Source organism: Perissodus microlepis, chromosome 7 (genome assembly GCF_051167445.1).
Source record: "Perissodus microlepis isolate ML-2025 ecotype Zambia chromosome 7, ASM5116744v1, whole genome shotgun sequence".
In the NCBI taxonomy this organism is placed as follows: domain Eukaryota; kingdom Metazoa; phylum Chordata; class Actinopteri; order Cichliformes; family Cichlidae; genus Perissodus; species Perissodus microlepis.
In genome coordinates, this window is record NC_140467.1 from 44,688,206 (window position 1) to 44,704,424 (window position 16,219).

General features: G+C 36.8%; 1 protein-coding gene across 1 annotated transcript in view; it reads right to left on the reverse strand.

Moving 5' to 3' along the window:
- The window catches only part of astn2 (astrotactin 2), a 274,357-nt gene that overhangs the window by 131,937 nt on the left and 126,201 nt on the right, over positions 1–16,219 (reverse strand). The window contains exons 7-8 of the mRNA XM_084935333.1: positions 11,168–11,335; positions 845–929 (exon numbers count right to left, since the gene is read on the reverse strand). Of these exons, the coding sequence (XP_084791459.1) occupies positions 845–929; positions 11,168–11,335 (253 nt within the window). The remainder of the gene's footprint in view (positions 1–844; positions 930–11,167; positions 11,336–16,219) is intronic.

Genomic DNA, 16,219 nt, shown 5'->3' on the forward strand with positions numbered 1-16,219 from the left:
GGAATGCATGATCAAAGACAGCGATTTATCAGCATTTTTAAAATAATCTAACAGATGTTTTTATGTAATTCCATCAAGTCTTCTCATTTATATTGTTGTTTTTCATGCACAAAGCCTTTTAGTTCAGCATTTTAAGTAATTCAAAGTGTATATAATATTATGTATAAAACATAACTGAATACAAAAACTGAAAAACTGTCATTTAATTAACATTTCTGTCTGCTGTACAAGACTATACTGTGTCTGCTGCTACTCTTAAAAAAAGAAAAAGCAATGGGCATTTGATTGGTTACTGGACTGAATCCAGGGGATGACAGGTGCTGGTGAGTAACAATGTGAGACCAATGATGGGTTAGGCCAGCTAAGTGTCAAACAAGGTCAGAGTCAGAGGGATCATTTCGGTGCCTGTCAAGCACTCTTCAGTGACTTTACTTCTTTCCCATTCATGCGTTTCATCTCAGCCCTCCACTCCTGTTTTTTTTTTTTTTGTCAATAACGTCCCTTCTCATTTCTAATTTCTTCAACCTATACACCTGATTCCCTTTAAAAAGACTACTTCTTCAAGCCTGTATTGGTAGAAGTGCATGTTTTATCATATTAACTACAAACTGCTATTTTCCAAACCATGTAGGAAGCGTTCTAAGTTTCTTTTCATTTTAATACTGAGATGATCATCCTGCACAGAACTGCAAATCCATCACAGTGAAGAGCTCACCTTTATTTTAAATAAAGTTAATATAGTGCAATGATGTGGTTGTACTACCGGCTCTGAAGTCATGCGTAAGGTTGAAAAGTATAAGTGAATCTCTACATTAGTGGAATAACTACAGACAACACAACTTACCCTTCGTTGCGACTCCAGTCGCTGCGCACACAGAGATGCTTATGAACGGGATCAGGGGAATAACCCTCATGACAGCTACATTCTCCTGCCGTACAGAGAAAAACAAACATGCACAGTGGCAGATATTTATCTATCACCCTGATCTCTTCATTTATTAGAGATGTACCAAACTAAATGTTACATGATGTAAAACCTAATTCTTTTCAGGGAAATATTGTACCTAGATTTATTTCTGTCATGTTGATTGTGCAGTAATTGCCATATTCACTACTGTTTTACTTCCAGATTACAATTCAATAATTCAGTTGTATATATTTAACACCAGTTCATGCCTGTAGCCGTCTCAAGATGCTTTATACTGAAAGGAAAAGACTTTACACCATTAGAAAGAGAACATAGTTAAAATATTCTTTATAATCAGTTTTCTATGTGAATGGCTTGGTTGTCAAGGGGAAAGTGAAGCTAGAAAAGAATAGCATATGGAGACAACCACAGCAACAACAACAAAAAAGACAACATATAAACAGCAGGAGAAATTCGACAATTAATGATATGTAATACTGTCATATCAATAATATTCAGGTATAAAAAGTGGGAACTAAAAGAGAAGCTCACAGTGGATGATCCCAAATCTTCAAGGGTGAGTTCAGGGTCACCTGATCTAGCCCTAACTATAGGAAAAAGGGAACCAAAAGAAAGTTTAAAGCCTCATCTTCAATGGACAGAGGGCATCTGTCTCAGGACCCCTAGCTGTGAGCCAGCTGAACAGTAGAGGATTTATACATCGGGGAAACCAACACAGAAGAGCTACCTCGTCAGGCCAGGACTCTGCAGTGTATTTACACCTACAGGCCAGTGGACACTCTTTCAATGAGGAGGATGTACACATGTTGGACAGGGAGGAACGCTGGTTTGAGCGTGGAGTCAAGGAGGCCATTTACGTGAAAAGGGAAAGACCATCTCTGAATCGAGGAGGGGGCCTAAGGGTACATCTTTCGCATCTTACAATGCTGTGATTGCAGCCATTCCCCAACTCTCTGTGAATGGTACTCATGGCCATTGATCAGTGGTCTTTGATCAGTGGGTTTTGGTCAGTGGTTGTTGATCAATGGTCATGAGAATTTGCATTATTAAGATTAAGGAACTGACCTCCCAGCCCATTGTTCCTTCAGTGGGCTGGTTTCAGTCACTATGCAAATGTACTGTTTATAAGATTGGGGAAACCTGCAGTCAGCTGAGACTGAAGAAGTCACTTGGATGAGTGACGAAACGTTTCTCCCACAAAACGCTACGTCCAGATGAACAGAATCAACTTTTGGAGATTTACTTTCCTGGATGATTGAGCATGCATCAAGACATAATCTAAAATAAATTGATCATATTTAAAAATGAACCATTAATTTATCTGAGTTATCTGAACAGTCTTGTACAGATGCGGTTTGTAGACATGGTGATGCTGAGAGAGATCAATAGGAGTGAATGAGTTTAAATTAAAATTTGCAGTTTATAAAGCTGCTGTACTTGATGATCCCTTTGCGAGTATGAGTAAAACTTTATTTGTAAAGAAGTTAACAAAATCATTACCACGGAAAAGAACATACAAGGTTCAACAGAGCTATGGCTCTTTGTCAGACTGGCTATGAACCTTGGGGCGTTTTTCTTTTCTTCTATCAATGATGAATAGTAGCTAGTATGAGCCTCACAGTGGGCATTTTTTTAAAAATAAATTAATCAACTCTTTCCAGGCTAGGTGAATTTCCTATAAATTAGTGAAACGCCACTTCCTTTCCAGCTTGTGGGTTTTTAAATCGTTCCAATAACTCAAACTTGTCTGATATGTTGCTTTATTTTGCAGAGGCACCTTTGCTGTGAGGCTGCAGCACTATAGCCATGGCACATTGCATTTTATCTATCTATCTCTCCATCTATCTATCTCTCCATCTCTCCATCTATCTATCTATCTATCTATCTATCTATCCATCCATCCATCCATCCATCCCTCCCTTGGTTACATTAAGTAAATTATACAATATGACTGTTATGAGTGCATCTCCTTTCAAACAGCTGAAGTCTCAGTCAGCATTGAAAAGACAAAGCAGTAACATACATGTGATTAGTTATCAATGCGCTGATCAGTGTCATGAATTCCACTGAGAATCTGACAACTGGCTTTCTGTTTTCTCCCAATATTAGGACAAATCTTTCATCATCCTCAACTAAGGCATTTTTATCCTGGCTTCTCTACAGCTGGTGGGACAGATTGCACTGCAGAACAAACAGAGACGTTCAGACAGGGCTACAGCAGCTTTTTGCTGGTGCATAGCAGTTTAGGATTTACATTTCTGATGCTGCTTTCCTTGAGTAGCACTGAAGTTTAAAACCACCCCTTATTTTCAATATTGAAATTTCCTCATCAGATCAGTCACAGTGGGTAATTAGTATTTCGATGTGATCTTTATGCTGCCTAATATAATAAATAAAATAGAGGCAAGTGCATTTTAAGTGATTGTATACATTTGTGAGATTTTGCCAAGGCTGGCTTCTATAACCTTTGCATTGCAGTGCTCCCAGAATAAGTGCTTTTTGTTGACCTGTACAGAGGGATAACCCTGGAAAAATGTGTAATGGCCACCCTGTCTAGGCCATTCAAATTTTATCACTTAACGTTTAATAATTCATTGGTTGATATTATAGTCTTGAGACTGACTCAAGGAGTGATGCACCATCAAGATCCTGTCAAAGAGTAGCTTTCAGTGTGGCCTTGCTAAATGAAAAACTAAAGCTCTTGAAATGGTTCCATTTTTTAAAGTAGTAGTAAAATATCACAACATTCATCCAGCCATTTCATATAAAAGATCAATGAACAGCACAGAGTTTAATTAATCCAATCCAAGACTTTAGAGTGCTGTGAAAAAGTATTTACCCCTTCCTGATGTCTTATTTTTTGCATATTTGTCACACTTAAATGTTTTGGATCATCAAACAAATTTTAACATTAGAAAAGGATAACTCAAGTAAATATAAACTGAACTTTTTAATGATGATTTTATTACAGGAAAAGGGTTAGCCAAACCTATTTGGTCCTATGTGTAATTATGTAGTTAAAAGTGTTTAACCTCTTTTTTTGGAAAGCTGAGTTAAATTTTACTAGTCACACACAACCAGACATGTTAAATCAAGAAATCACTGTCAGACAATGTGAAGTAGTCTAAAAGATCCCAAAAAGCAACATACCATACAACAATCAAAGTCATTTATATCTATCACTTTGAAAAGAGTTACTAAGCCACTTCTAAGGCTTTATGACTAGCAACTGTCCACAAATGGAGAAAATCTGGAACAGTGTTTGCAGCCTGTTACTGCTAACATAAAACTCAGCGTTTCATAAAAAGAACATCATATCAACAGTCAAAATGGTGGTGGTAGGGTGATGGTTTGGGGCTACTTTGTTGCTTCAGGACCTGGATGACTTGCCGTAATAGAGAGAACCATGAATTCCTTCTTTGAGTTCTCTACCAGAAATTCCTGAAGGAGTATGTCCGCCCATCAGTTAATGGCCTAAGGCTCAAGTACAATTGGGTTATACAGCAGGACACAGCAGCAAGTGTGACTGCAGTTCTTGCTACCAAGAGTGGCAAAACCACTTATTAGGTTTAGGGCTAAATTACTTTTTCACATAGGCCAAGGTAGGTTTTGATGGGTTTTGGTGAATTAATTCATCTTTTCAAATCTGCATTTTATAATAAATTTTTTTTATATTAGTCTAACATTAAAGACTGTTTGATGATCTGAAACGTATGAAAAAAATTAGAAAAGGCAAAAATACTTTTTTATATCACTGTCTTTTTAATAACTTGTGATATTCCTTTCTGTCCAGATTGCCACATTCTTTAACTGAGGTCTTCCAACACAGCCTTTTTAAACAGGGATGTATTGGGAAAGAAATTCAGAAAACAATATGCTCTCACGCACAACCCAAACGGCAGGCGGATAAAGAGGATCAGTAAGTGACAGGCAGGCCTTTATGGACTTTTTGGCATTAAACCAGCTAATCAGATTTTGTCCCAGTACACCTGATGGCCAGTGTGCCACTACCTATGGACAAATACTGCTCACAAATGCAATTTTTGATTTTACACTTTTGGCAGGATTGTAGTCTTTATGAGCTGGTATATCAAATAACCATGGTTGGTTTTGTTACACTAAACTACATTAAAGTCAGGGAAATATTAAGGTTTGTGTTAAAATTACTACTCTGCCACTAAAGCTCATCGAATGTGGTCCTTCATTTTTGGCAAACAGATATCCTTTTCATGTTGCAAACACACACACGCACACGCACTCACACACACACACACACACACACACACACACACACACACAGTTCACGTTCCCATTGCTAGTCTTCACATACATATTTAACCTAGTTATACTGCATTCCTTCAGACTGCCAGAGGCTGCGCTTAGAAAAATCAATCTTGTGCATAAGCAGTCACATCACATGTTACCACACATGTTGGTAAGGTACCCTTATTATTCTATTCTTTTCTTTCTCCTTGAAGTCTGGTAGGAACTGGGAACATTTCCATTATTATGTTAGTGCCAGAGTAGCAACAGTGATGCAACCTGAATTATTTGTTTTGTTGCATATATCAGCAAAAATGCAATAGAAGCAAAACACATTCAGAGTGCCATCGATTTTAGAATCTGGTGTTGTTAAATACTGTAGTCCAGTTGTGTTTGTGTTTAGAAGATACCTCATTTTACTTTATTTTATTTGTACAAAATAGAAAACTACGTAATACTTAAATTGCTGGAGCTCTGTTGCTGAATGAACTGGCTGAGTGTGTCTAGACTCTAGCTGCTAGCTGAACGCTTCACTTGCACTGTGTCATGTAATAGAGTTTAGGGCTTACATCACAGTTAGAATTTGGCCACATTTCCCACTGATGCCAACTCAATGGACTTTCTCTTTGAATAGAAATAAATAAATAAACAGATAAAAGCAACAAAAACAAATATATCTACTCTTATAGTTAATTTTATATTGAAAGTGATATGATGTGATTCATATGAAGCAAGATGTCACAGATTTCTATAGTTAGATTTTTTTAACCACATATCCAGAGATTCAGAGAGAGAAATGGTCACACTGTTTTTAGTTCATGATTCTAAACTTTAATTATCCTACAGTCATTTTGGACAGTTTATTTGACATGGTCCTAGCTTGCTCAAATTGTATAATCTTTCTGTTTCTACATCAGCATTCGTACTGAAGAAGAAATGCAGCTGAACCCATTTGGTTAAAATTGATGATAAATTACTATAATTAAGAGAGTTAGTATTTGAGTACATGAGTGATTTGTGCATCTTGCTAACAGCAATTACAAATGTAATGTTTTGCTTTGATTTACATGTTTGTTTGAAATGGCTCCCGATGACAGATATTTGGACCTAATAATAACTGTGGAGACAACACGGCTCTTTGTAACTAGCTATTTCTGAGAGGAATCAAATTGAAGTCACGAATTGGACGTTTTTTCCTTTAGCTTTGGATTTAATTAGAAGGCGAAAGCAAAACTCTCTCCCCTATTTTATCTTGGCTATGGTACTATTTCTTGTCTTGGCAGTGTATTATTCAATAATGACAATAATAATAAAACAATAATAATAACAACAACAACATGCATTTTTGCTCAGTACACGCCCCCTCAGTCAGTATCACCTGAATCAGATGGTTATAACTAGACATTCCTTTTTTATCATAAGTTGTGTTTACAGTTTAATTAACAATACCAGCTGTGGCAGAGGTATACATAAGGCCTAGACATAAAACCCATAGTGCTCCCACTAGATTGTCAGGAGAGGTAGATGAATTGTACAGCAGTACAGGCCTCAAAGCTGCAGGAGGACTGTAAATCTTTCCTACCTTGTTTCAGATTAAGTGCACCAGTCTAGAAGCACATTTTCTGTAAATCTTAAACAGCCTGTGTAAATAATCATTGAAGCAGGGCTCTTACCTTTCTGCAAGCGCATTTAAAGGAGGATCTAGTGATTAACAGAAATAGATAAGTATGCTTGATTACACATTCTGCTGAATGAACTAACCTTTACATGACTTGCAAGCTCTGGATTTTTGATCTCCATCTAAAAACCCAGAATGGGTGTAACATATTAAAAGGAAGATTTGAAGTAAGAATTAATGGCTTGTAGTAATTTCTTTTTAAATCTGAGGAACAACAGCAACAGTGAGCGTATCAGAAAAGCGTGGCAGGGAGGAGATAGCCAATAGTAAAACGTCTCTCTGAGCAGAAGAGAAAATGCAACAGTGTGGTTATTAAAGTTGAATATCACTGAGCTGCTAATGCAGTGTGGTAACTGCTTTTACGTTCACAGTGTACACTTGGCTTCTGTTATCAAGATAACAGATTCCGGGGAGACACTGGTTCATGCTCTCATCTGCTCTGTTTTAGGTTTTGTTGCTGATGTTTTGGGTCATTAAATGTATATTCTTATGAGCTACTTTACTTTATTTATTATTTTTGAGAACAACATGTTGAAAGATATTTAACAAAGTAATTTTAATGGCTTTAACTCTTGTTTTGATCTGATGTTTTTATTTTTTCAGGTTGAGTAAAACTTTCTGCTCTTGTTAACCTGGAACAACTCTAACCACTAAAATGTGTATTGACAGCTACTCTCTTTTTTTCTTTTGGATGGATCAGTGCAAATTTAGTGTTTTCATGTACGTCCTTCTCTCAGGGCTTTGAAAGAGCATGTTAACTCAGTGTTAACTCAGTGTTAACTCAGTGTTAACTCAGTGATTCCCAAGAAATGGTTGAATAATCAGAATATAGTGTAGGTCTAATTAAGAGCTAAATGCTTCCAAATAGCCATTTGTTAAAACCAATTATTTAACTGTGCTCAGAGAGTCCCTTCCCTGTACATTTCGGCCAGGTGTCTAAACAGGCACACAGCCTCACACCACCTAGTGATAATGACATCCTCTGTAAACACCAGTTTAAAATTGCCAATAAAATTTGTCACCATCCTTTCCTCATTCTCTATCTCATTCTTTTGCTCTCTCACTTTCTCCTCTTATAAATTAAGAACGTGAAATGTATAACAATGGCAGGTGCTTGATCGCACGAACCATCTCTCTTCCTCTTGTATTAAACTGATGCTATAAACGATGTATGTCATCATAATAATTTCTCTGGCTGTCTGGATAATTTTCAAATTTCAAGGTTTATGATGTTAGCACAGAAAAGACTTACTGTTGTTCTGGTGCCTATTTGCACTTGTTATAATATTGGAGAAGGCCTTAGGCATTATCATTGGGCAGATAAAATATAAGTGTTTCCTTTGAGCAGTATGTGTTTGTGTGCATTTTAGTGTGTGTCCGGACGCGTGCTTACGAGCACAGTTTGTGCTCGAAATGAAAAGCTAAACCAGGGGTATAGTATACTGTACATGTTACACACCCTAACAGTTTCATTTCCAATTACTTGCGGCAGGAGGAGCCAGAGAGAAAACGTTTTAAATGAGGAAAACAAAAGCAGCCAAGGAGGTCTGTGAGTCTTTAGGAAGTTATGCATGATGAGAAATGGAAAGGGTTTAGCAACAGCCTATGTTTAGGGAGCATGACTGTGAAAGGATAATAAAGTGGTAACTTGAGTCATGATATTATCTGACATTCATTTTAAGTAATTTTCAAAAGATTTTTAGCTGTTATTTGTCCCAACGTACATATACATGGGCAGATATTATAGTTCCAAGTCTAATTAAAGTTATCTATTGCCCAGCTATCAGACAGCAGGAAGTGTTGCATCATGTATGTGTCTACTGACCTCCACTGTAGCACTTGATCAAGGAGGGAAGGTGAAGGCACAGATGACTGATTATCCAGATACAATGATACAGTGTCTAGTAGTCAACAGTGCCTGTCATCCGACATGACACTGAAGCTGGATTGATGGAGATAATAGAAATGCTGTGTGAGACCATCCTGAAAACATACCTCTTGCTATTATAAAGGACAAGATGTGTTTGTATGCATGCTGGGAGTAAAAAATGACCGATTTAAATATCTAAACCTGCATTTATGGTATTCAGTATAGAGTATACACTGTATAAAATATGTTTATTAATGAAACAAAGTTTTAGTGTTGTTTTTGGTATTGGTATTGTTGCTTGGTAAATATGTTGCTTGGTATAATAAGTATTTGTTGGCATTTAAACCTTAACTTTATCATTTCTGCCCAAAAGCCAACAGAAAACAATGCCACCATTCACAGCTTGTATTAGATTCAAGTCAACATTTCTTCTTTAAATATATTTTTCCTGTCATCCATATCAGTCAGTTTTTCAATGTTGTAATATTTGGTAGCCCTGCGAGTGGTCTATCTATCTATCTATCTATCTATCTATCTATCTATCTATCTATCTATCTATCTATCTATCCATCCATCCATACATCCATCCATCCATCCATCCATCCATCCATCGGGGTCTGGCCATTTTACTTGGCTTTTTTTTTTACATCCAAGTAAACATTACAAGTGCACTTATAGTTATGTTTTTATATGCTAAACAAGTCCTTCCGTCTCAAAAATATATGTATGCTTGGTTGGGTATAAGTGTGCTATATTTTACATTAGTTATATAAATGGAAAGCTTCTTTGAAGAGCACCTTTCATTCTACTTCTGGATGGATGTGATTGCCCTGAGGAGATACAACAAATGTCCATGTTGTCATTGATTAAATAATCTTCTATAGAGGACAGATGAAAAGAGAAATGGATGCAGAAAGATGAGAGCAGAGCTAGACTCTAGTGCTAATAAAGTCAAAATGCTCAGCGTACTTGGAGTTGAATGAGTAAATATAATGCGCAGATGCAGACCTATGAAATACCTAAGTGCACACACTAAGATTTCACAAATACATGCGTGCAGCTCCATCTCTGGCATCTTCCTGTGTACTCACTGAGTTGAGTGTCTGGAACTCTAATACATTATGCATTAGCCCTCAACACGTCCTTGACCAGGGTTACATAAATTTCACATACATTACAGATGTAATCCATTCTAATGAGCTTAGACTTTATCTACTTGGGCATGCAAAACACAACGGAATTAGGACACTCAAGGCAAGATAAATATCATCATGCTGCATACTTAGCATTTGTTGGTAAAGTTTTAATGTCAGCAAATGTAGGTGTAAAACCATACAGCATGATTGTATACACGCTGCAGACACTGCAGTGGCAGCTGGTGATTTTCCTGAATGGGGCAAAAGACATTAAGGACCTTTGCTTACATAGTAGAAATGCTGTTGCCTCATATGCTGAGCTCTGATGTAAGAACTTTTGTTACTATTATTTGAGTAATTTACTCAATAAATTAACCACACACCTTTGCTCAGCTTGACTAGTTCATCTCTTTCCCTACAGCAAAGAAAGAAGACTTACAAAATAATGTGGAATATACATTAACTCCCATTTTATTTATAACATGATGAAAACATATTTTCAGCTCCTTTCAGTGCTTTTAGGCCAACCAAAAGTTAAAGCAAAGTAAGGATGAAATGTTTTACAGAAAAAGCCTACCGTATAATTGATCTATTGTTTCTGTCTTGTTTTCTTTCGATTTTTCATTTAAATTGTGGAATAAAGGATAGCTTCTCTATAATTATTGTGATGAATGCAAACAGTGACAACCTCTGCTATACACTTGTATTTCTACGTGGCCTCTTCACTGACAGTGCTGCCGGTTTCTTGTTAATTCCATTGTTTACGCAGTTTCACTATGACAACTTTACAAATTTATGGGAATAGCATGTCTATCATTTTATAGCAAAACATTCTCCTGCGGAGGGACTCAAATACTGCCAAAGGCACTGACATCTCCGACACGGTACACTCTGGTGTCTATGCCCTTACTGACAAGCGGTATCAATATTGAACATAAAGAGCCATGTTTATACTGTTTATAAATGAGAAAAAGTCCACATGAAAAACACAGGGTTGTGAGTGGCGGTGTAAATCTCATGACTCTGAACCAGACGACATCGACTGTTTGAGCTTTATTTTATTTTTTTAGCTTACTTTAACTTTTGGGTTTATGTCATAAAATACAACTAAAAGTTAGCACATGTTATGTTAATCAGTAAAACATCAAGATAGAGATCTCATTGTAATGTCTTCTATATACACCTGCACTTTTTCCACTGTTGAAGTACTTACCACTTTAAAAAAAATGCTAAAAACAAGGGTTTAGGCTTAATGGTTAGACGTCAGTGTCTGCATATTTGTATGCACCAACCTGTGTCCTGATCACAAATCTGCTCACAGGGTTCAGTGGTCCTCTGGCCGCAGTAATCCTGGACCCATTGTGTGGATGAATTGGTCTGATAGTAGAGAGTTAGCTTTGCTGGATTTAACCAATTAGAAACATCCAAGAAACTGCCCATGCTCACCACAAAACTACTTCCTGAAAAAAAGAAAAACAAAACAAAACAGGAGCCAATTATTTTGCATGAAAAAAAGGCAAAAATAAACAAACAAACCACAGAAAAGTAGAACAGATGTGATTGTGTTGTATTTATGCTCTAGGTTCGAGGTTCTATTGCAAAATCAATTGGAAAGTAGCTAAATCTTTTGTTTTCACTGTAATTTCATTTCCCATCTGACCAGACTGAATTTAAATGAGAAAATTAAGACCTATAATGTGTATAGATTGGGTTTTGTTGGTAATTGCAGTAGAGGGGCTAAAAGGGTTTCACGAGTCAATCAGTAAACGCTATGCTTAATGACGCTGACTTACCTTTCTTTCTTACTGCTCTCAGACCAATCGTTAAACTCCAATCACCGAACAAGATTATCTCTAATTGATGCCAATGAGTTTTGGTTCCAAAGGGAGCTGTGAGAAGGCTTTCTGGATTCTTATACAGCTATATTATGGGTCATGGACGGTACATTTGCAGAAGCATTAACAGTATATATTTCTTTGTCCAGGTGAATTCAAAATGTATTAGAACATCTATATATTAAAACAAAACAAAACAAACAGGTTCAGTACAGCTAGATGAACTGCATCAGATGGATGTGTGCAAGTCCTTTGTGCTGCGGTAAAATATACAGCTCATATGAGAATAACAAATAATGTTTCGCCTTTACATTCTGTAACAAACAAAGCAATGACATCCCAAAACTCATCTGTTCTCTCTCTGTTATTTATTTATTTTACCCTTTTAACATTTTGGTTGTTCTGAAGTCCTGACAGAATACACTGCCATTTGTTTCCTCCTACACATGAAAAGTCATCAGCTGCTTCTTTTCATTTGACAGAAAAACACTGCCACAGTACAGTGTGACCAACACAAAGCCTTCAACAAATGTACTTGGTTTTCCCTAAAAATTAAGTACCAAACCATGTGTTAGCATTCAGTCTTATCGAGACCAATGACCTGCATGTTTTTGTCTGTTACATTTGATAGCTTGTCAGATGATCCCACATTGTTTATTGGTTTAAGTGTCTGGCGTAAAACACATTTTGAATCAATCAATGTGTTTTGAACATTTAAAATTAATAAGTGCATAATTCTGTATAAGTGAAAGCAAAATAACGATGGTAACAATCTTCCCTAGATATGAAAGACCGCTGGTGTTCTTGAAAGTAAAGTGTTCAGTACCCAGCAAAATGCCAGAAGCCCAAAATAAATCGCTAAAAGCCTTTACGAGGTCAAAGTGACCAAAGGTAAGCATGACAAGGCCCCTTTCTGCCAGTAGGTCTCATTTACAGTGGTACTGGCTGAAGTAAATTCTTCTGCTAACATGCTGAGGAGAGAGCTGTTACGCAGCCTTCTCTGAGTCCTGTAAAGAAATCCCACTCGGGGAGTAGCAGCATTGTTCACTTAGCTCTGCATATTATGATTCAAATGCAGAAGAATGGGGAGAAAAAGAAAGCATTGTATATCAGTGTCAATGCAGTAGTCAAAATAATGACAGCAATAATGAATGGGTGCAACAAAAAATTTCATTGACTTATTGACACATATAATTTTGTGTTATTTTTCGCTAATAAGTTGTTTGTGCTTTCCTCTATTGTATACTGCTGTATTATTTCAATTATGTACATAATGTCATGTTTTTGATAATTGAGTTACATGACTGGGTATCTAATTGATAAGATTCTTTGACAGACAGATTTAAAATATGAGTATTTTTGCAAATATAATTAAGGTATTTACACCATGACTCTAAAGTGAATGTCGGGTAACAGAAAAGCAACACTGGAGTAATTAGAGGAAGAATATAAAAACATAAGAATATGTCGGTACACTTAATTCCACTACTAGTTGATTTTGAGCTGCGTATCTCACAACGTTGGCCAAATGATCTGAGTCTTCTTAATCTGCTGCTCCAGTTTCTTGTTACCAGCCTGTAAATAACCTTCTGTTCTCTCTCTGTCTATCTCATTTTTTTTCCATTAGGCTCCCATTAGCTGTAGCCTTAGTGATTATTATAAATGCTTTGTAGTTGTTTTTGTTTACCTTCTACTGTCATGGCAACTGGCTGCTCACATTCAGTTTATTCATCATGCTAATGGCTGATATCACCACCTGACTATTCACCTGCATCGTACCAGCATATATTAGATATAGAGCAACTCATGTCCTTTGTGTCAACTTATAAAGTATATAAGCAGACAGAAGAAATAGAGCATTTCGTCTGTCTGCTTGTACGTTTCCTAAAGTGACTTATAGTTATGTTTTGCTTGCCAGTTGGAATTGTTTTGTTTGTTTATCTCTTGGATTTGTTTGTTTGCTCTGACTGCCTGCCTGCTGCCGACTGTATGCATGCCAGACTACAGGGTTAAGCTGCCTTTTACCACATCTGCTCTGCCTCAGGTGTCTGCTTTTCTGTGTCCGAGTTCCAGCACACACAGTTTGTTTGCAGGGGAAAAACAAAACTAGAATCCTAAAACCCTTATCTTAACTCCTTCGAGGTGTACAGTTTATGTTCACCCTGCAGTAAACAAACATGCAGTATGGAATGCACAACATGATTTTCCTCGTCCAATATCGTATTCTGTAGTGGGGCTTAAATGCAGTAGTGAGTGTCGCACTACAGCAAAGCTCATGGACTCGGTGAAATTAAAATACATGAGTGCTGGTTTATCATGAATATCTATGATTATTTCATTAAATTCCAAATATGATTTTTGATACCTCGCAGGCTGATCATTAGGCCAAAGGGGAGCTTCAGGGGCATCCAAAAAATTGAGATAATTATTGTGTATAACTTGATATTCCTCACTGCTAGTGGCAGTAGAAGGTCAAAAGGTTACTAAAATAAGTCAATAATCATTCTCCATATTAAATTTGAAAGCGTCCTCGCTGCCAGTGGTAGAGATTTACACTACACTATGTGTGTTATGGAGAGGGAGAAAAAGACAACATTATAGACACTCAAAATAACCATGATTATTTTGTAATACATTTTTTGAGTAATTGCCCCACAAAGCTCAGAAGTAAGTGGACAAACTTCATTGTTTTTAATACTTTGATGAAAATCCTCGAGTCATTGACAGGCGACAGGTTCCTATGCTGTGTCAAGTCTTTATTGCGGCCACCTTTTGTTGCTGTTTGTATATGGATATGACAGCCTTACATTTTGTCAGCAGTAACAAAAAAGCATCTTGCTGTAAGCGCTCTGAAACATCAAGCCATCTTTACACGTTGACAATTATTTGCCTCTTTCCTTGAGTACTTTTCACTTGGCTAGACCTTACTGTGGCTTTTATCTGCTTAATTTGACATGAAATAAGAGGAAGCAGCTTTTGTTCATTAGGCAATTACCCAACTACTTTAGAATCTGAAAATAGGGCCCTATGAATAAAAATAGCTAATTTCTAAACAAAATTCATGTGATAATTTTGTTAATCACGTTAAATGAAAACCGATAGTCTGCACTCTAATCACATCTTGATTCTTTCACTTCATATCCACTGTGGTGGTATACAGAGGGAAAAAACAAACTGCGTCAATGTCAAAAGACTCTAACGGTATGTTTATTTTACTGTAGATATCCAATAGTTACAGAATATATATTTTATGTACGCCTCCGTTTTTGTGAAGTGTCCACGGGCACACAAATTCTGAGAGCGTGGGTGGACAAGAAATGAGACCTCAATGGCAGAAATGCCTTTTTGACTGATATGTGAAATCTTTCAGAGATGTAGCAATCATTAGTTAAATTGCCTCAGCTCTTCACTCTCTCTTACTTCACTTAGCTCCTTGTACATATTCAAGTTTTCTCTCTCCTCCTAGTAAGGTTTGTTTTGCGGTATCGTGTCAACACACAGACCCAATTTACAATTAGCTCACTGTCAACAAGGAATTTTAAACAGATTAAATAATACTCTAAGCTGTTGCATGGGTCTGCTGCTTACAAACTCCATTTTTGTGAATTTAAACTTCTTTTGTCAACAACAAATGTTTTTGTGTCCCCATGTGAGCATATAAATTGACAGGAAACGGTATCAACTCCTTATTGACAGAGAAGTTCTTTATATTCGATTTCACTGACTATTTATTTAGTTTTTATTTTTTTTGGCAAGCATACTTTCTGTCTGTGAAGCCAGCTTCTAATATGGCACTAATACAGTAGAAATATATCTTGGAGTTCTTATGTAACATTAGATGAATATGCATTGTTTGTATCAGGCTAACTGAAAAGATAAAAACAATAGGTTAATATTTTAATCTACAGCATGCAGTCACATGAAAAAGGGGCTAAATACTAAAAGCTCAGTTGAAAAACAAAGAATAATAATAGCCATAGTGTGTGCACAATGCTCTTCATCACTTTAATGGCTTTAAATGTCACTCAGTTTTTGTGGTGATAATAAATCTTTTTTTCTTCCATTGCGAGCTTTCAGCGCGTGGGCTTTATTGTTCTGATTTTTGTTCATTTTTCGGTTCTAGAACATGATTTTCTTTTTTGTTGGATGAATGTTCATCTTTTGTACCTTATCAGTCGTGGAAAGGGGGCACTGAAACTGAAAGGCATTGAAATTGAAAACCACAAATCACGGTTGAGGGGGTGGAGAGTTTAATGCAGGCCATGTGAAAACAGAAACGGAGAATGTTGAGCTAGCCCCGGTCCATTAGCTGTTCCTCCTAACAGCAAAGACTAAACTAATGACATAATACGTTTCAGTGCTCAACAACAACATGCAACTCGACAGTTATCTCTACAGTACGCTGCTTGACTGACAACTGTAACCAGTTATTGTTGGAAACAAACAAAACAATAAGATGCTATACTATGTGGGATAATGGCTATTATGATAACATGCTCCACAAATCTA